Source organism: Perca fluviatilis, chromosome 6 (assembly GCF_010015445.1).
Source record: "Perca fluviatilis chromosome 6, GENO_Pfluv_1.0, whole genome shotgun sequence".
NCBI lineage: Eukaryota > Metazoa > Chordata > Actinopteri > Perciformes > Percidae > Perca > Perca fluviatilis.
The window spans coordinates 15,044,089-15,064,841 of record NC_053117.1 but is presented as its reverse complement, the minus strand read 5'-3'; the positions used below and the strand labels follow the sequence as shown (position 1 = coordinate 15,064,841).

Below are 20,753 nucleotides of genomic sequence, written 5' to 3'. Positions count from 1 at the left end.
TCAGGTTTGCTTTTTATACCCTTCCCTCTCCCCTCTGATCCGTCCCGTCTCTCAGAAGTTTTGAAGGTGCGTTTGAAGCTCGACCGCATCAGTCGGCGGAGCCAGCGCCGCCTTCGCTTCCTTCCTGGAAGCCCCGCGGGCGGCCTCAGGTGAGGGTGGGACGTTTGATACATGACACCGCAGAGACCACTGAGAGATTAAAACACACCTGGAGACACGAGACAGGTAGAGCTGTGTGTGTGCGTGTGTGTGTGTGTGTGTGTGTGTGCGCGTGTGTGTGCATGTGTGTGTGTGGTTGTACTTTATGTGGTTTGAATGTTGGGATAAAGACTCATTAGAGCTGAAGCTGTCTCCGTCAGGCGGGCGGATGTGTGTGTGTGTGTGTTTACAGGTGATTAAAGCTGATTACCAGTTTCAGATGACGACACTAAACAGTTGAAGAGTCATCTCAGCTCTCTGAACACACAAATCCAACACAATCGAGTAGTAAAGAGAAGTTTTAAATATGTCCAGGTGTGTTTGTGTGACTGACAGGTGTCGCGGCCAATCACACAGCTGTCCAGGAGACACAAGGACAGTTTTGTAGGATCAAGAAACGGTCAACGTAAAACAAACCTTTCGAGGAGATTTTAGGTTAAGTTGTTAAGTTTTCCTCACAAAATGGTGTATGAACATGTTCATTTCTAAAGTCATTTTGCGTGCCATCACTACACATTTTTTGCTGTTCATGTGTCATTTCACGCCATTCAGTCTCTACCAACTTAGATTGTGACACGGTATAAAGAGCGACAAAATCCGCATAGGGAGGAGGTGATGGATGTCTGTGTCCCGTATGAAACTAAAAGTCAACGTTTACTTACTTATATTGACAACTTAACTTATGTACATAACTTAATTTATGTAACAAACATACTTATTTTAACCTAAACCATGATCTTTTCCTAAACATAACCAAGTAGTCTTGTTTGAATTCACAACGTTAACTACATGTTAACACCCAGCCCTGAGCAGACGTCCATATGTGACGAGTTGGGAATTAGAACAGGGCGTTAAATGACACGTGAAAAGCTTAAAATGCGGTCGTGAAATGTGGCGTGCTATTTATACGCCTTCCCATGAACTCATGTTGGTCCTCAGGATCAAGACAAGGAGGTAAAACCAAACCTTTGAAGGAGATTTTGTTTTGAATTTTCATCATAACATGATGCTTCCCTGACTTTGAGTGAAAGAAAAACAAATGTCACAGAGAAAATGTAATCTCTTTTGGCTGTGTAGATGTTTTATAAGAGTTTGTTAAACTCAAATTAAAAAGCATCTCATCTTTCTCAGCTTACTTTTCAAATGTGTTACTATTTTCTCTGAACTTCAAATGCTGGATAAATACCGGCGAAGCTTATTGGATGTTCATATCAAATTTAATAAGAGATCCAAATGTCATAATTATGAGGTACAGGTCTTATAATTATGAGATATTAAGTCATAATTAGGTGAAGCTTTGAATGACATCAGTCCCATAGCCAGAGGAAACTTCCGCTAAAATGGCCTTTCTTCTTCTTCTTCTTCTTCTTCTTCTTCTTCCTTTGCAGCGGCCCCGGGTTCGAGTCCCTTTTGCTGCGTGTCATCCCCCATCTCTCTCCCACCTTTCCTGTCTATCCATTGTTACTATCTAATAAAGGGAAAAATGCCCCAAAAAATAATCTTTCAAAACAATGATGGGAGATAATGGAAATATTATCAATTTTAACATTTGATTTCATATATTTTGTTTTATATTTATTGTTGGACAGAATTCTAGGAGGAATTGATGAAGTTAATTTTGTGAGAAGCGGTTGCATCATGAACATTCACAATTTGTTTTAGATGCAATGTAATTTTATTAAGTTATGCATAAAATGCAGTTTTAATTGAGCCAATTAAACCACAGAATTACAGTTAATAGACTTAATTACACTCATTAAGCTTTAACTAGCCTGGGGAGAGCTCAACCCAATGTAAACAGACAAAACACAAGCAAAAGAACCATATTCACCCCCTTTGACAACACATGCACAGCATTTAGAAAAAGCGCTGCAAAAAGCTTGCAAGACAACAAATCTGTTTCCAGGGGAAACTAAAAAGTAATGCACACAGTGGGGACACGCACTGCTTGTTACCGTTTGTGGATTATGAAGTTATTAAAGTCAGCTATCCTAAAATTAAAAAAGAAATTGTTTTTTTTTTAACATCGTGATGGCGTGATTCAGATATTATTGCAGAAATCTGCTAACCTAGCGTTAACCTTTAACCTTTTGCTTATTATTATAATATCAGAATCATGCGATCACCAAGACAGATAGCCGACGTCAATAACTTCATAAGCCAAAAGGACAAACTATGGCAACAACAAGCGTGTCCCAGCCATATGCTTCACTTTATAGTGTCCCCTAGAAACAGTTTCCCTTGTGTTGTGAGGTTCTTGCAGCGCTTTTTCTGAATGCGGCGCATGTTTCGTCAATCGCATGTTGTCAAATTAGTGAAGGCGTGTCTTCATTTGCTTATGTTATGTCTATTTGCATGTGTTTTCTTAATTTGCAGTGTGTTGAGCTCTCAGGGCTACCGTACTTTACAACATAGTAACCAAATACCTTTGTTGCCTTAATTTAACCAATTAGTTTTTTTTTATTTAACCTTTACTTAACCAGTAAGTCCTTTGAAATAGAAATAGCTTTTCTGAGGGAGAAGACAGCATGGCAGTTACAGTTTAAATAGAAATAAAACACAACCGATTGGAAATACAATCATCAAACACACAAGAAACAATATCCAGCTCAAATAAAGTAGTTGCATTTCTCTGTTACATGGACTATATATTCATATTCCAATTCCATATAGGTCCAAGTCCAAATTCACAATGTTAACCACGTGTTTAAAACTGCAAACTGAAACAAACTAAATCTGGGAGAAAATATGTTTCCCTCGAAATGTAAATGAAAATGCAGTTTAGTTGTATGAGAACGTACATTTTTAGGAGGCAGTGTTGGGGAAAAAGACGCTGGAAGCTTTTTTTTTAACAAGACTTTGAGGGTTCATTAACAGACAAAAACAGCTGGATAAGAACATCCCCACCCCCACTCCCTGTAACACATCATCTGCAGCCCTGAAACCTGCAGCTGCCTGATGGAAGTCTGCAACAACTGATGGATGATTTGGAAAAGTGATCGGTGATGACGTGAAGACGGCCAGCTGGTTTCTGATTTTCACACACACACACACACACACACACACACACACACACACACACACACACACACACACACACACACACACACACACACACACACACACACACACAAACAAATATCAAATATAACCTTTAATTTGTGAATATTTGTTTTGTGGATTATTTGAGCTCATATGTGAAGTGACTGCATGTGTGAGAGGACAAACATACATGAAACACATCATACAGAGAGACCTGCAGTGTAAACAGACCTGCAGTGTGTGTGTAGATGTGTGTGTGAGATAAGGTCTCCAGCCTGCAGGTTGTTCCAGGCTTCAATAAAAGGACAGCAGATGCTCACAATTACTGACACACACACACACACACACACACACACACACACACACACACACACACACACACACACACACACACACACACACACACACACACACACACACACACACACACACACACACCAGCAACGCAAATGATACACCCTCTGACCTGTGCGTGTGTGTGTCCATAATGTCAGTTTTTATCAGAATAAAAGAGAAGAGACATCCTCCTCCGTCCTTCCTTCAGTCCTTCCTTTAGTCCTTCCCCATCTCCTTGTCGCCTCTGTCCTCTCCTCTGTCCTCCCCTCAGGTCAGATATATAGTGTGTCCATCAGCAGCTGAAGAAACCAGAACAAGAGCATCACTTGCCAGGTAGGAGCCACCTGTCTCTTTGACACAGAAACCAGCTGTTTGGAGAATCAAATCAACGAAGTGAGTTTTATTTTTATAAATGTATTTATATACTGCTTTAAATGTTGATTTTAGTCCTTCAGATTGTAGGTTTCATATATGTTTTAATTATATATGATTATAGATGGGTTTATTTCAGCTTTTATTGTCTAAAATGTTATGATTTATTTTATTTATTTATGTGTATATTTAATTTTCATTTATTTAAAGTTAGATGAGATTAATTTACCAATGATATTAATGTATCTATTTTCTTTTGATAATAGTTACATTTCATATGGGCTTTTTTTTTTCAAAATTAAGATTGATCTGTTTCATAGTTTTCTTAATTTTGATTCAGTATATGTTAAGATGTTTTTTGTGATTTGTTTTTATTATATTTTATATATTTGAATGTGTTTATTTTGCTTTGTGTTACTGTAAGTTTAACTTGGTCTGTGTGTCTGCAGCTGTTTGACAGATGGACATGTATTGATTATATATATCGCTTCAGCTTATGTATTGGTCATTGATTGTCATCTGTTACGTAGTCAGCAGCACGCCATTTATTTATTTACTTTTTGACAGTGAGAGAGACTAGAGAATGAAGCATTTTCACTAAAATGACTCGTAATGAAAAGTTTCACAATATACAGTAAATTGTATAAAACTGAAGATGTTCTGCAGGTTTTTTTTCTCAAAGTAAAGTCTCAGAGGCAATTACATTTCACATCAGTTTTCCATCAAACAGGATAGAGGGACAGACGAGATGGACAGAGATAAGAGAATGAAAGGTGTGTGTGTGTGTGTTTGTATTAGAGAGAGAGAGACCGATAACTGTGTTAGTGAGGGAGGAAAGAGCCTCTAAACCAATCAGTCGTCAATACATTTACGAAGAAAAATCTAAAAACGACCAGTAGAAAGGTTTTTATTCACAATTTCTTATTCACACTAAATCAATATCTGTTTCATTACACAAATTGTAATTATCTTTTGTGACCAAGATAAAAAAAACTATATATATATATATATATATATCTCAATGAGAAAATGGTTGAACAGTCTCCAGTAATGCTAAAGCTCAGTGAGGCTGCATTTAGACATAACAATGCTTTCAGCTAAATGCTAAAATCATCCTGCTAACATGCTCACAATGACTGATGTTTACCATTTTAGTATAGCGTTTTAGCATGCTAAAATTAGCTAACTAGCAGTAAACACAATGGTGCATTCACATGCTCCTCTGAGTTAATGTTCCTTGAATAGACAATGATGATGATGATAATGATGATGATGATAGTCCCATTTCCCGAGTTGGGAAGTCGTTATTCCGACTGGTGTGTTAATTAGCTTTAAGTCATAATACGGAAATACCATGGACACTACAAAGATGTGTTGTATTTTATTGATCAGAGAATTAAAACAACCCGTTGAAAGCTGTTCCAGTATTCATTTTCAGTTTGAAGATTTATATTAGTGATTTGTCCCAGATGTGTTGCTGCACCAGTACATTCCCTAAAATCACTAAAATATTGATTTACCTGACTTGTTATCAGGTTAATGCTAATAATAACTGTTATAACTAAACTAGGTCACTATGTGGACAGCAACTAACAGTTACAACCTACTACCATATTACAAATTACATATGAGAAAAACATTGATATGCATTACTTGAATTACCATTAACCAAACATTTACTTTCTACCATTACGTTTCTGTGTAATATGACGTCAACAAGTTGTGTACCAAAATTGTCGGTGACTTTTCAAGATGTTTTTCTGACTTGAGGGGACATTCACGTGAATTTTCCCAGTTGGAACCAATTTTTTTCTGATTATTTCGACCCAAAGTCCAGCTGAGGTTGGCAGGTATTTGTTCAAGTATTATTAAAAGTTTGACCTGATGATGGCGCTAGATGAAAAGTCAGAGGATCACCAAAGTTCTTACAATTTATCCTGAGGGGAACATGAATGATGAACCACATTTCATCACAATCCAACCAGTCGCCCCATACTGGTCATTAGAAAGAATGCATTTTAAGGCACTTTAAGTTTGCCGCATAGGTTGTGAGCGGGGACCATAGACTGTATATTAATGGAGAGCCCATATGTGTGACATCACCCATTGGTTTGTGGAGATCTGCTATGAGTTGTTGAGTTTGCCGTTCCAGGCGCAGCCATCCTGGTTGCAGATGTGACGATTTTAGACGAGAGGGAGGACTGAGGGAGGATCCCTTACAGTCTATCTCATGTTACACACTTTCACTGGCAATCCCATCATAGCCACGCCCTAAAACACCCCCTGCTTTATCGCCGATTTTAAAATTAACGAGACCATAATTAAAAAAATTAACATCATTCTGTATTGCAGAAGACTTAAAACTAGGGATTGAGACCATAAACTCATTATGAAAATATTGTACTGAGGTAATAAATCAAGTGAGAAGTGGGTCACTTTCTCAGAGACTTCTACAGAAACCGACCTCCTTTTGCAATCGCACGTGTCACCCTCTGCTGGAATTCAGATAGAATGCATGTTTAAGGCACTTCCGCGTTTGCGGCACTTCACCGAACCGGATGCTTTCTCCATTAATATTATAGAGTCTATGGCTTGGACTGCCAAAAAGTAAACATTGATGTAAACAATGTAGGCATTCAAAAAAACAATTATGAAGAAGGAAACACATTCAACACGTTTGTCAGAGAAAGATTTGGCTTCATGAGGTTTCTGTGCTTTAATAAAGAAACAGTGAAGACAGAGAGCTCATTCATATCACATCTGATCTTTAATAAAACAACAGGACGCTCTGTTAATATCACAGACTCCAGATATTAGTCTTAGCCTGCAGACTCTAACTGTACACTGCTTTTGTAGTCTGTTTAGAGATAGCCTGACATCGCCAGACCAAAGAGTATGGAACCTCTCAGATCACTCTCAGTTCACAACAGGTTATCAACATGGGGCGTAGCGCTGAGCGACCAGTAACCAGGTCCATCCACTGGAGATGGCCAATCACAGCATATTAGGGCAGAACTTAGCGTAATATGGGTGGGGAAAAAATAACACGTGATCAACAGGAAAATGTTGTTTTGCCATATCCTGTCAAACGTATGGCAAACGTATATTTTAAGGCTTTCTTGAGAAGAAAGATTTGTTCTCAAGAAAGGCTTTAAAATATACCATCCAGTTTGTTCAATACTGACCAGGCTTTAACAGAAAGTTCAGCTGCAGCCGTCTTTGTTGTTTCCGTCTCATTGGTGCTCCTATGCAGTCTTCGTCTCAAACGCACCCCACATAAGATAAACGTTTGTGATTGGCCCTGCATGTCTCAAGCCACTGAAAATCCGTCTGAATGTGAGGGGGACCAGAAGCATAGACAATGAATAGACATCAGACAATGAATCCTACTGATTTTGGTGATCCTCTGACTTTTCAATGTGTCCAATAGGCTTCTTTGATTTATGACCAGATACCTGCACAACTAATTACATTCTCATCAGCCTTAGCTGTGTTTACTGATAATTAGGTAATGTAATAATACTAACACGCTAAGATAAACATTATACCTGCATACAGTAAGCCAACTAGATATTATATATTCCTTATATTGTATGCTTTTGAAATAATTTTTCATGGTTTCCTGTAGTATATAGTAATATTTTGTAGTGTGTGTAAGTGTGGATCAGCTGTAACTGAACAGCTTCTGCTGAAGTTCAAGTGTCATTTTTAACCAACAGCAGACATTTAAATGTGACCTATTGTGCTCATTTTCAGGTTCATGCTTATGTTTGGGTTTCTATTAGAATATGTTTACATACTTTAATGTTGAAAAAACATGTTATGTTCTTGTCTGAGAATACCTGTATTCCCCCTCTGTCTAAAATGCTGCGTTTTAGCGCCTGTCTCTTTAAGCCCCCCTCCCAAACAAGCCCAGTCTACTCTGATTGGTTAGTGTTTCCGGGTCGGTATCTGCGTTCTCAGCAAGGGGGTAAGCTTCGCTTCAGAACAACGAACCTCCTATGGCGCCATTTTGATGCTACAAAACGATCACCTCCCGTTAGCATCATTGACATATATATAATGGACCAATAGACCGATTGCAGTTTGACGGAGTATTAGTGAAGACATTTCCGGTGATCTCTTGCTTTACTGAGCAGCCTCAACTGACAGAGACAATAAATGACGCGTTAAGCACGTGCTGAAGTCTTCTGGTAGGTTGTGCCAAGAGAAATGGCAATCATTCCCAATCTTACGGGAGTGTAGGTATATGTGAGGAGATAACATAGGCACAGGCTAATTATTGATCACTAACATGCTAGTTACATTAATAATTAAACCTAAACAGCTAAACATAAGTGTGCCTGCGAAGCTTCTCCTGTAACTATGTGGTAATTCTTTACTATGTTAATAGTAAATCGTTAGCATCTTTTTTACAAAAACATCTACTACGGAGCCATAATGTGAGGTACAAGGTAATGGAGCCTTTTATACATTGTCATGTTTCTTTAGAAATAAGCAATTGACAAATAGAGTCTTTAAACGGTTCAGATGTAAAGTTATTCGCTGTCAAATTGACGTCAAAATGAATGGCAGTCAATGGGATGCTAACAGTGGGTGATCACTTATTAGCATCAAAATGGCGCCATAGGAGCTACGCATTCCAGACGCTCGATAACCCCCTTGGTTAGCATTCCATTGACTGCCATTCATTTTGACGTCCCTTTGACAGTAAATATGAATGAATCTGAAGCGTTTAAAGACTATTTGTGCAATGTTTATTTCTAAAGAAACACGACAATGTATAAAAGGCTCCATTACCTTGTATCTCACGTTATGGCTCCGTAGCAGACGTTTTTGTGAAAATAGACTAACGATTGTGTCATAGCCACGCAACTTACTGTCGCATAGTAGAAGAATTACCATATAGTACAGGGGAAGCTCGCAGGCAGTTTCAACTTAAATGAGCTGTTTAGGTTTAATTACTAATGTTAACTAGCATTTTAGTTAGCAATAATTAGCCTGTGCCCATGTTATCTCCTTACATATACCTACACTCTCCGTCTCTGCAAGATTGGGAATGATTGAGATTTCTCTTGGCACAGCTACCAGAAGACTTACAACTTCCAGACAGGTTGCTCACGTCACATCTACGTCGTCTCTGTCAGTTGGAGGCTGCGCAGTAACGCTCAGCGCTCACCGGAAAAGTGCTTCTAATAGACTTCACTGGTCTCCGTCCAGAGCAACGGGATCTGTTGGTCCAGTTTATATACTGTCTATGGTTCTCAGAGTGTCTGCAACATGTGGATTCAGCGTTTTGATACTCACAGTATTTATATTGCACCTTAACCAGCTTCATATTAAAAAAGATATGGAAATTTCACTTTTTACAATATGGGACCTTTAAAATTATGTTTATTATGCAACATGTTGCTAAACGAGACACAAAGTGACTGAACAATCTGCTGTGTTTGAGATTAAAACACGTCACAAGTTTACGTGTGTGTGTGTTTCTCTCTCTCTCTCTCTCTCTCTCTCTCTCTCTCTCTGTGCAGACATGGCCTGGCTCCGTCAGAGTCGAGGTTCTCCCAGACTTGTCCTGGTGGTGGTGTGTGTTGCTCTATTGCTCGACAACATGCTGCTCACTGTGGTCGGTGAGTATGGTGGAGGAGGTTTCAGAAGCTGCTTTGTTTAGGTTTATACTGACAGATTGAGCCAGAGCCACTAAACTAAAGAATTCACACCCACCAGTTATTATCAGTATTTCCTGATTCAACATGACACAAAGCAGCTCCATAAATAATTTTTTTATCAGTTTTCTGTAAAAGCACATGGACTTTGACCTCAGCCCCATCCAACACCTTTTAGATGAAATGGACCACAGACTGTGAGCCAACCTGATCAGTTGGACCTCAGATACGTCAGACACAGTTATGGCTTTTTTACACAATCCTGCGGACAAACAAACAAACAAATTGACAAACCGAACCTAAAACGTACTGGGAAAAAAATTATTTTTCACTAACACTAACTTAAACCAGAGAGAAACTACTCCGACATGATCCTGCCCCTATTTAAAAAAAAAAAGAATACACATGTCCAGTATCTCCAAATTAATTTTTCAGACAAACACTTTTATTATCAACTTCTTAACATAAATAAACAATAAAAAAAAAATAAAAAGCTTAAAGGCCTGTTTTTTCTTTTTAGTTTTTGGAGGTACATGGTTTTCCAGGGCAGCAACATATTGCTCTGGTGTCTGAATCTAGCAGAGTGGAGGCTGTTAGAGCAGCACATTAATGAACATGTTACACAGTCACTTATGGTCAGCTGTCCACATACTTGTGTCCAAGGAGTGTTTCCAGACATGGTTCAGTAACAGGTCGTCCTCTAATGTTACTCCATGGCGGAGCCTCAGCTGCTGGAAAACAGATTTGTGACGCAATTAAAAAACCAGGAGTTCATCGCTGTCGTCAGCAGTTAGACTCAGAGCTGCATCTAAAGGCTGGAGAGGTCATACATACACACACACACACACACACACACACACACACACACACACACACACACACACACACACACACACACACACACACACACACACACACACACACACTCAACCTCCTGACCTGACCTTTAAAGCTGCGTTCTCAGTCCACAGTTGTCTCCTTTGGTCTCTTCTCAGATAAAATCATTTTCTCTGCTCTATTTCTCCTCTGATGGGTTTCATATGTCGTAACATATTTACCTCCTGTGTTATCAATCTTCACTCACTAATCAGCTTCATTCGGATTTAAAACGCCCGTAGTATTTTCGTAATACATAATAATTTCCAAGAATGTTCCTGGACAGACATTCTTTTTAATTTCGTACTAATTATAGAAAAAATGCACTTTGAATCAAGTAATTGCTATCAACTGAGATAAACTGTTGAAGAAGAAAAAAAGGATAATGAATTCATATCTATTTAGGTTTAAAGGGGGAAGTTCTTTGAAACATTAAGTGTTGAGAGTTAATTTCAGTTAACTTCTTGGATGTTTTTGGGAAGTTATTAGGAAATTATGAATCTATAAAGTAAAGCATTAAACCATCTTTACACCATAATCATCCATAATCATATTCATAAGTTATCTAGTCGCATGTTCTGCCTTTGAGGGATATTTCTGTCAGTGGAGGGAGATATTAGTCATACACTTGTACCGAACTGGGAGGGCGGTTGTGTGTGTTCAGTGTGGTGTTGGCATATGGAAAGAAACTGTTCCTGAGTCTATGACTGACCGGTGTGCTTATAGCTGGCTTCTGTTTTTGTTTTCACGGTTCTCCGCCTACTTTCTGACTGATTCCCTGAAATTTAGTTTAAGAAATCATGCACTTTACGTTCACTTCACTTAATTGTTTTTCTATCTGAAGTCGTTGAGAAGATTGTCTAATCAGTGAGTTCATATTGTCTTCTAACCCTCAACCTGTAACAAAGTTTTAACCACTCTGTGACTTAAATATTCAGGTAACCAGAGACATTTTTTGTGGTGAGGAACTTTATTTTAATAAAGCAACCAATGACTTAATCTTCCTCCTTTAGTGCCGATCATCCCAACCTTCCTCTACGCCATGGAGCATCCTAGTCCAGAGCCCCAGACCGCCCAGCCATCCCTGCTCTCTCTGCCCACCCTTGGTGCCTCACGCTTGGGCACTGTGCCCTCCCAGTCCCCCTCCCCGAGGTCAAACCTCCGGACCTTCAGCCAGACCTCCCAGAGCTCACAGCTCCCTCGGCCCAGCCATAGTGCACCGTACCACGGTACACAATCAGAGCTGAGTCCCAAGTCGTCTCCTCTGGTGTCTCTGTTCGACAATTCGACATTCAGTCTGCAGGAGATCCTGACCGAACCCACCCCAGACCAGAGCAGCCCGACCACAGAGCTGCAGAGCAACGAAACCACTAACGCTACAGTAGGTGATGTTTACCTTTCAGTGATGGATCAGTGTTTACAGGTGAGTTCATACGTTCTCCCCTCTCTCTCTCTCTCTCCTGCAGGAGTCCTCCTGTCTTCAGGACAGTGCGTTTCTGGAAGAGGAAAATGTTCGTGTTGGTTTGTTGTTTGCCTCTAAAGCTCTCGTCCAGCTGCTTATCAACCCGTTTGTCGGCCCGCTCACCAACAGGTATCTGATTCACATTAGTAACTTCCTGTCTAATTTTGAGAAAAAAACATTTGTTGAACTTTGACCCGAGGTCAAAGATGGAGGACAAAGCAATAACCATGGTTCACACAACACAACTTTTAAAGTGGTCAGATCCCTGTACTGTTCACGCTGCACAACTTGCTTTAAAGTCATTGTGGCGATAAAACAAAGAAGAAAATGAAAAGAAGGTTTGGATGTTGTCATTGGCATTTTTTTTATATTTTCTCGAGGTGCTACAACAATTTTGGTCCATGTTGCAAATGCAACACATAAAGTTCCTAATGTTACCGGCAACCCGTTCCCCAGGTTTCCCCTCAACCCGTCTCCAGGATTCTCCACCATTGAATCAGGCTTTCACCCTTTAAAGGAACGTGCACCGTATCTATATTTGTAGCTGATAGGAACGCCCTCTCTCTGAAATAATCTGTGATTGGCCAAAGTCTCTTATCACAGTCTACATTTTCTAAAGCCTAAAATATGCTGAAATGTATATATAGATTAGTGCCCAACGACGCCAAAAAAGAAAACTGTCTATTGCAGCTTTAAGACTGTAAATGTATTAGCCTCAGTTCCACAATACATCTGAAAAAAATGTGAAAATTTGTAACATCCACAAGCGTACAGATCTTATAAAACACTTACAGACATCGTAGATATGAATGTGTGTGTTTCTTTAAATGTTAATAAGTGTTGCATTAGTTCACTTACAGACTGTCTGTCTTTCTCTGCAGGGTTGGGTATCACATCCCCATGTTTGCTGGTTTCATCATCATGTTTGGGTCAACTATCAGTAAGTCTCACATATACACACAGTCATAGCAGTGTGTTTTCTATAAATAAATGTCTAATCGTGTGTGTGTGTGTGTGTGTGTGTGTGTGTGTGTGTGTGTGTGTGTGTGTGTGTGTGTGTGTGCTTCTCAGTGTTTGCGTTCTCAGGGACGTACGCTCTGCTGTTCCTCGCTCGCTCTCTGCAGGGAATCGGCTCATCCTTCTCGTCTGTAGCAGGTCAACTCTGAAACACAAAACATTTAGTACACAGAGATCTTTTATCCACACAAAGGTTGACAAACTGACTGTGTGTGTGTGTGTGTGTGTTTAGGTCTGGGTATGTTGGCCAGTGTGTACACTGATGATGAGGAGAGAGGCATCGCCATGGGCATCGCACTGGGAGGACTGGCTATGGGGGTCTTGAGTGAGACACACACACACATACATGAAAATGTGTACTTCTTGAGCACCAGTACAGCACTAATGGTGGAAAGTAACTAAGTACTTTTACTCAATTACTTATTTAGAATTTCCATTTTCTGATACATTATACTCCCCTACATCTCAGAGGGAAATATTGTACTTTTCACTTCACTACATTTATCTGATAACTCCAGTTACTTCAAATTATTAAAATAAAATATAATCAACTAATAAATTATGATGTAATATTATAGATTAAAGCAACAAAGCAGTATATAAGGAAATTAAAATGAACTCCACCTTTACCACCTGTAACATTAATGAACACATTAATGCATAAATTATTATAATACAATAATATAATATATATTACTCCGCATAATGAGTACTTTTACTTTTGGTACTTATTATATTTTCATCCTAATACTTTTGTACTTTAACTCAAGCAAGGTTTTGGATGCAGGACTTATTATATTATATAGAGTATTTTTGCACTGTGGTATTACTACTTTTACTAAAGTAAAACATCTGAGTACTTCTTCACCTCTGCTCAGTTCATCCAGGGGCTAGTTTTGTCAGCATTGTTTACATGGGGGTTGACGTTATACCTGTCTTTGCCAGACCCTCCTCCAAAGCGCGCTGAAGGAGGGTCTGACTACTCCACATATCATTCGGGGATGGGAGGAAAACGTGCTCTGGTTTATTGGCATTTCTTTAAACCAATCAGAATCCTCATGGGCGGTGCTAAACTCTGCACAGACTGCGCCTGCGAGAGAAAACTCCGATTGGACAGATAGTCTAGCTAGCTGTCCCAATTTACCATGCAACGATCTGAGGAGCAATCAACCATAGTCCTCATAAAGGATGGATAGAAGGATATAGACTAATGTTATACAGCTGTAGTAGGACTGTATTTGAGGGCAGATGTCAGTAAGTTTAAAAAAATGACTTATATACTTGAATATTTGTTCTGTGTTGAATGTGTGTACATTGTGTTTCAGTTGGAGCTCCATTTGGCAGTGTGATGTACGAGTTTGTGGGGAAGCGTGCTCCCTTCCTGATTTTGGCCTTCCTGGCTATGTTTGACGGAGGTAAAGATTTAAATAAAATATTCTCAGTGGTCAAAACACCTGCTATGGCTCAAGATAAAGTGTTCAGTGTGGATATTAATTTATCTCAATCAACGATGATGATCGGCATCTATAAAGGATGTTATTGCTGACATGGTTTTGAACCTGTGACCTCCTGTGTACATGTTGGTAATGTCACACTAATCTGATCAAAATGGCATGTTTTTTTTTATGTGTTGCAGCATTACAGCTGTTCATCCTGCAGCCTTCAAAGATTTCTCCAGGGGTGAGTCCACTTTAAAACCACTACTGATCTGATCCAGACCAGTCTGGCCTGGGTGATATGATCTGATGTGATTTGTTCTGGCTCTGTCTGGTAAGATTTTGGTTTGTTCAGGACCAGCATGACCAGCATGACCAGCTTCAATTTGTGTGTTTGTGTGTTTCAGAGTGTGGAAGGGACTCCGTTACTGACTCTGTTAAAGGATCCGTACATTCTCATCAGTGCAGGTATGAAGATGTCTCCTCACACTCACCTTTATGGCCACATTTACCCCCAAAACACAAGACAAACAGGTATGTAGAGTCTCTGACAGATTATGTTTCTGTCTGCAGGTTCTCTGTGTTTCGCCAACATGGGTGTCGCCATTTTAGAGCCGACTCTGCCCATCTGGATGATGCAGACCATGTGCTCCCCTAAATGGCAACTTGGTACGTTCCACTGTCTGTGCTCCTGCACTTCCCTTCTCCATTCCTCCTTATGTTCATCCTTATGTTCTTCCTTCCTTCCTTCCTTATGTTCCTTCATTCTTATGTTTTTCCCTTAATTCAGTCCTTCCTTACTTCCTCCTTATGTTGCCTTTGTTCCTCCCCTTCTTCCTTCCTCCCCTCCCTCTCTAACAGTGTGTTGTATTATGTTGTGTTGCAGGTATGGCCTTCCTCCCTGCCAGTATCTCCTACCTGATAGGAACAAACCTGTTCGGTGTTCTGGCCAACAAGATGGGACGGTGTGTGTGTGTGTGTGTGTGTGTGTGTGTGTGTGTGTGTGTGTGTGTGTGTGTGTGTGTGTGTGTGTGTGTGTGTGTGTGTGTGTGTGTGTGTGTATACAGCTGATTACAGTGATCAAAAGCTGCTACTTAATATTCTAAATTACACACAGATTACACAGACATACAGGTAGGTTTATTGATCGACTGTGTGTGTGTGTGTGTGTGTGTGTGTGTGTGTGTGTGTTCAGTTAATACAACCTCTCAGAGGAAGAAGTTTAATTAGCAGATTAACAGATTAACTTTTCTGGGAAGTCTGAGTTCTGTTCAGACCTGATCCTAAAGATTTCTGGTAAACCTGCAGGTGTAAGACAGACAAGTAGCTGATGTGTATTTCTGCGTCTCCAGGTGGCTCTGCTCCATGTTAGGGATGTTTATCGTTGGCATCAGTTTGATGTGTGTAAGTACAACATCCAACCATCATTGTTTTATCCATTGTAGTTACAGGAAGTCATGTAGACATATTTTCATATGTTTGTGTGTTTGTGTGTGTGTGTGTGTGTGTGTGTACCAGGTTCCTTTTGCCACCAGTATCTATGGTCTGATTGGACCAAACGGAGGTCTGGGCTTCGCTATAGGTGATAATCAACACACTCATTGTCTCATTTACATTTTTAATATCAAAGGTGTTTGTAGGTAAACTGATGTAGACTAATGATTTGATATTTTGTTATATAAACTGTGTAAACAATAACTATGAGATTATTACAGTTGTTATTCATTAATTGTTTAATTGAATGATTTTTTTCCATCAGGTATGGTGGACTCCTCCATGATGGCCATCATGGGTTACCTGGTCGACATCCGTCACGCCTCTGTCTATGGCAGCGTCTACGCCATTGCTGACGTTGCGCTGTGTATGGGGTTTGCTATAGGTAACACAAACATGTAAACATACACAATGCATGTTGGAAACAGGATGGAATGAGCCATGAATTTAAAAGAAATTAGCACTAACATAAGTCTCTGTCTGTTGTTCCAGGACCATCCACAGGGGGTGCTCTGGTTCAGGCAGTGGGTTTTCCCTGTCTCATGGTGTTTATCGGGGTGATCAACATTCTGTATGCTCCACTCTGCTTCCTGTTACGTAACCCTGCTGTCAGAGAGGAGAAAATGGTAAATACAGATATAAAAACATGAGTTAGACCAGTGAGCAGTGAACACAAGAGCAGAGGTGTAGAACCAGGGTACTACTTTTGTGGATTGTTACCATGGCCACTAAGAATTCTTGATTGCCATTTGCTGGCAGGTGTCCATTAATTTCTAGTAACTGGGCGGTATACTGTATACTCGGACATGGCGCAGGTATTTGTTTGCCTTTTATAATGTACAATCAACTTTATTATCGCAATCTGAACAACATACAACACCGCCTATCCTTAAACTATTGATTTAAATTGATTGAAAAAACATTAAACGTACGTTTGACCCATGGAAGATTCTGTTTCCCCCTTCCTCCTCCACTCCCTCACTGCGGAAATCACCATAGTAACAAGTTCTTACAAATACACCTCCTATCATGGAGACTCTTTACTGAAGGCCGTGTTGTCCTCTCTTTTCAGGACATGTCAAACAACAGATTTACTGTTAGCCAGTGTTATTCGGATGTGCACCAAGTAGTAGACACACTGTCAAAATTTCTTGCGGAATTTTCTAGGAAGACAGGAAGTATAATGATGCCATGGAAGTATTGTTAATATGGAGTACACTTTAACTGAAATTTTTTGGGGGTGGCTAAAATACGTTTTGCTGCTGCCCCCGTACACAGCAGTACATTGCAAATAGCTACTGTGTCCGTACTTCTGCCTGCTTCTCAAACTGAGGGATGTGATGACCGCCATCTACTGTAGGTGTACACTGACTATGGATAAGTACCTCATACAAACCCACCTCAGAAAATCCAAACTGTGCCGTTCTCTTATATGATCTGTGTGTCACTGCGAGCAACAGTGTCTCCCACAGGTTGAAAATGTAATTGATGTGGTGGGTGGCACAGGATGTGACGGTGCGTTGCGTGATGGCTGGCTTCAGTAATAAGCTAGTCAAACAAAGGTTTATGAACTATTTATTGAAAACAATGACTAGGCTACATAACATTAACAGTTAATTTCGAAATAAGTAACTATTTACATATTAAACATATCAGACTAAAAAATTATACAGATACAGATGAAGTGTAGCCATGATGTGCTTTGTCAATTAAATCTGGTTGGTTTGTCAAATGTTATGGTTCAGCAGATAAAACACCTGATTACCCGGAGCCCAAATAAGCTATTATATGTAATTTAACCTTCATACTATGATCCATACAGACAGTTATGTTATTAAAGATCTCAACACTGCTAATTCTTGTTAAATCAGGAATTAGCGTGTGTGTGTGTGTGTGTGTGTGTGTGTGTGTAGTCATTACACAGTGATTACACTGATCATAGATCAAAAGCTGCTGCCTTCAAAGCTGCAGAGGAAACATTTCAATAAACCCAAAATTACACACAGATTACACAGACATACAGGTAGGTTTATTGATCAACTGTGTGTGTGTGTGTGTGTGTGTGTGTGTATGTTGCAGGCGATCATCGACCAGGAGTGTGTGATGCACAGGAAAAGCTACAACACACAGAAGGAGAGTCGTGAGTTTCCTCTGAGCGACTACAGTGAAGAAGACACAGAGGAGTGACACACACACACACACACACACACACACACACACACACACACACACACACACACACACACACACACACACACACCTGATGATGTCCATGTTGTGATGTTTTCTTCACCAAACACGTTTTAACCTTCATCATTAGACTTCCTGTCGTCACACAGTCAGAACAGCAACATTGAACACTTCTTAAAGGGACAGTGTCCCCTTACATGTCTTTAATTGCTACATTAAATATAATTAATCTGATTAATCATCAGTTCACACAGTCAGGGTTCTGTAAAAAATGTCATTATTAAAGCATGGAGGCTGTGACAGATGTTTTGATGCCTTGTGCATGTTTACAGAGTTACTAATTTGAACATATTTATGCAAATTCCATTAAAAGATGCCTGATTGCCTCCAAATTACTGTTCACTAAGCCCCGCCCCTTCTTAGTTGTTGCTACCCGTGTCAATCTTTGTGTTCTAAAATGTTACACACAGTTTACAATGACAACAGCAGGAATGTATAATAACTACATATAATCTGTACTCCTGCCTTCTCCAAACTGGGGGCATGATGACCGCCATTTGCTGTAGGTAATACACTGACTATGGATAATTACCATATACAAACCCACTTCAAAAGATCCAAACTATCCCTTTAAGATTTGGACGTTGTTTATCGTGAAAAAAAAAAAGTCTCCTACACCAAACCCTTTAATTATTTTAAGGGGGTTTGGCATCAAGTAAGGAGATTTCCAAGTAAATGTGAGTTTGCTTTAGGGAACATGTGTTGCTCATCATTAATCTTTTTTAATTTGACCAAAGTGATGTAAAACTGAACCTGAGTCTGTATCTGACCTCTAACCTGTGTCGCCATTAAAACCTTCTATAACCTAGACAACACGTGTGGGGGGGGTGGGGGGGGGGTGTGTGTGTGTGTGTGTGTGTGTGTGTGTGTGTGTGTGTGTGTGCTCACCAGGACTCAATGCTCACATGTTAAACTGAAGTGTTAGATTGATAGAAGCATACGGGTGGAAATCAGCTTGTGTGTGTGTGTGTTTATTTGTTCACGTGCTTCTTATCTGCTCTTTAATTTCCTGGCGGCTCGTCAGAGAAAATGACGACAGGAATGACAGAAGCTCTGCCAGATGGAAAAGTAAACAGGAAGTGGATGAAAAGCTTACAGAGACTACATTTTTCTTTTATAAAGAATAATTTCACAGGAACCACAAACACTGATATTATTAGCATTAGCTCTGAGCAGTCAGAATACAATAAAAACATTGTTACTTCCACAGGATGAATCATCTTGCTGACTTTTGTTCTTCCGGCAGAAGAAAAAGAACCTCAGTTTGTATTCATGTTTATATATCTATATCTATATATATATATGTGTACATATATGTATATGTATATATATATATATATATATATATATATATATATATGTGTGTGTATATATATCCCTAAACCCTCACTGTAACCTAAACATCTAGCATACCTCAACTTCAAGCTAATCCAACACCTAAATATAACAGAATTAGAATCAGAATGACATTTATTGTCATTATAATATTGTAAAATGGCATTTTGCATGGCTTCTCACTGTGTATTTAAAAATATGACAAATAAGTTCATAAAAGCAGTACCAGAAAAAAAGTAATCTTAACTCTAAACATTAATGTTAGACATATGAACTGCTGGTTGAGATAACCTAAATATTAGTTAAGATAAACCCAGAGCTAACCTGAACCAGCTGCTAACACCCAGTGCTTTCGGTAATCATTATTACTTTTTATTGGTCTTATTATTAGGTTGTACATTTAGACAGCCAATATGTGCCTGTATGAAATATGTTTAACATTGACTTGCCTGTGTTCATATTGAAAAAAGAAAAGAGTAATTTAGCTTGCAGCTAGCAGATGTTTTGATGCAGCTAGCTGAAACATTAGGCCAAAAAAATGTGTGTGTGGTTAATAACTGAGTGTTAATTACATCCTCTGACAGCAGATCACAGCAGCTTCAAAACATTTCCTCCTGCTTTGAAATATGAATAAACGCAGCTTATCCGTGTGTGTGTGTGTGTGTGTGTGTGTGTGTGTGTGTGTGATGTGTGTGTGTGTGTAGTCATCAAAGGTTGTCTTTCGGCTCTGATGTGGTCGTGTCTGTGTAAACAGATGAGAAAACACTTCAGTCTTTAACGCTGAATCTCTGATGCTGATTTATGGTAAACAAGAGAAATAAATCATTTTTTAAATGTGTTTTAATCTGCCACTAATGTCACCACAAACACCACTACAGTCTGTCTGATGTTGTTGGGTCACATTTCCTCTCTTTGATATCAGATTCTCTGATCTCTCCAACATGTCTGAGCATGTTGTTTATGAGCTCTGTGCTGTGTTCAAGCCTCTACACCAGAGGTTGTCAATGTTTTTCCAGCCAAGGACCCCTTACAAGATATACAGGGGACCCCCTCATGTATGTCCCTTGGAATAATTTGACGTAGCCCATTTTTTTACACTTCTAATCTTAGTTATGTGAAAGAACAACACAAGAGAAATGTATTAGAAAGATATTAGACATGTATTAAACATATTTGCAGATTCTAAGATTTATATATTTGTTAGATTAAAAGGTAATCTATTATAAATGTATAAATCCAAATATTATTAATTGAACTAGGAAGCCT

General features: G+C 39.3%; 1 protein-coding gene across 2 annotated transcripts; it reads left to right on the top strand.

Moving 5' to 3' along the window:
- On the top strand, positions 1–18,960 carry LOC120560022 (chromaffin granule amine transporter). 2 transcript variants are annotated; one of them, XM_039802120.1, is made up of 18 exons: positions 1–225; positions 3,848–3,969; positions 9,483–9,581; positions 11,507–11,874; positions 11,960–12,084; positions 12,837–12,895; positions 13,027–13,110; positions 13,205–13,297; positions 14,298–14,387; positions 14,609–14,652; positions 14,816–14,876; positions 14,982–15,077; positions 15,295–15,373; positions 15,761–15,812; positions 15,927–15,990; positions 16,168–16,287; positions 16,395–16,528; positions 17,982–18,089. In XM_039802120.1, the coding sequence occupies exons 3-18, from the start codon at positions 9,485–9,487 to the stop codon at positions 18,087–18,089; spliced, it is 1,674 nt and encodes a 557-aa protein (XP_039658054.1). In that variant the 5' UTR covers positions 1–225; positions 3,848–3,969; positions 9,483–9,484. The 2 variants fall into 2 exon arrangements, with proteins under 2 accessions (XP_039658054.1, XP_039658055.1); XM_039802121.1 differs by lacking the exon at positions 1–225 and having other exon boundaries at positions 3,490–3,969; positions 17,982–18,960.
- The last annotated feature ends 1,793 nt before the right edge of the window (positions 18,961–20,753 follow it).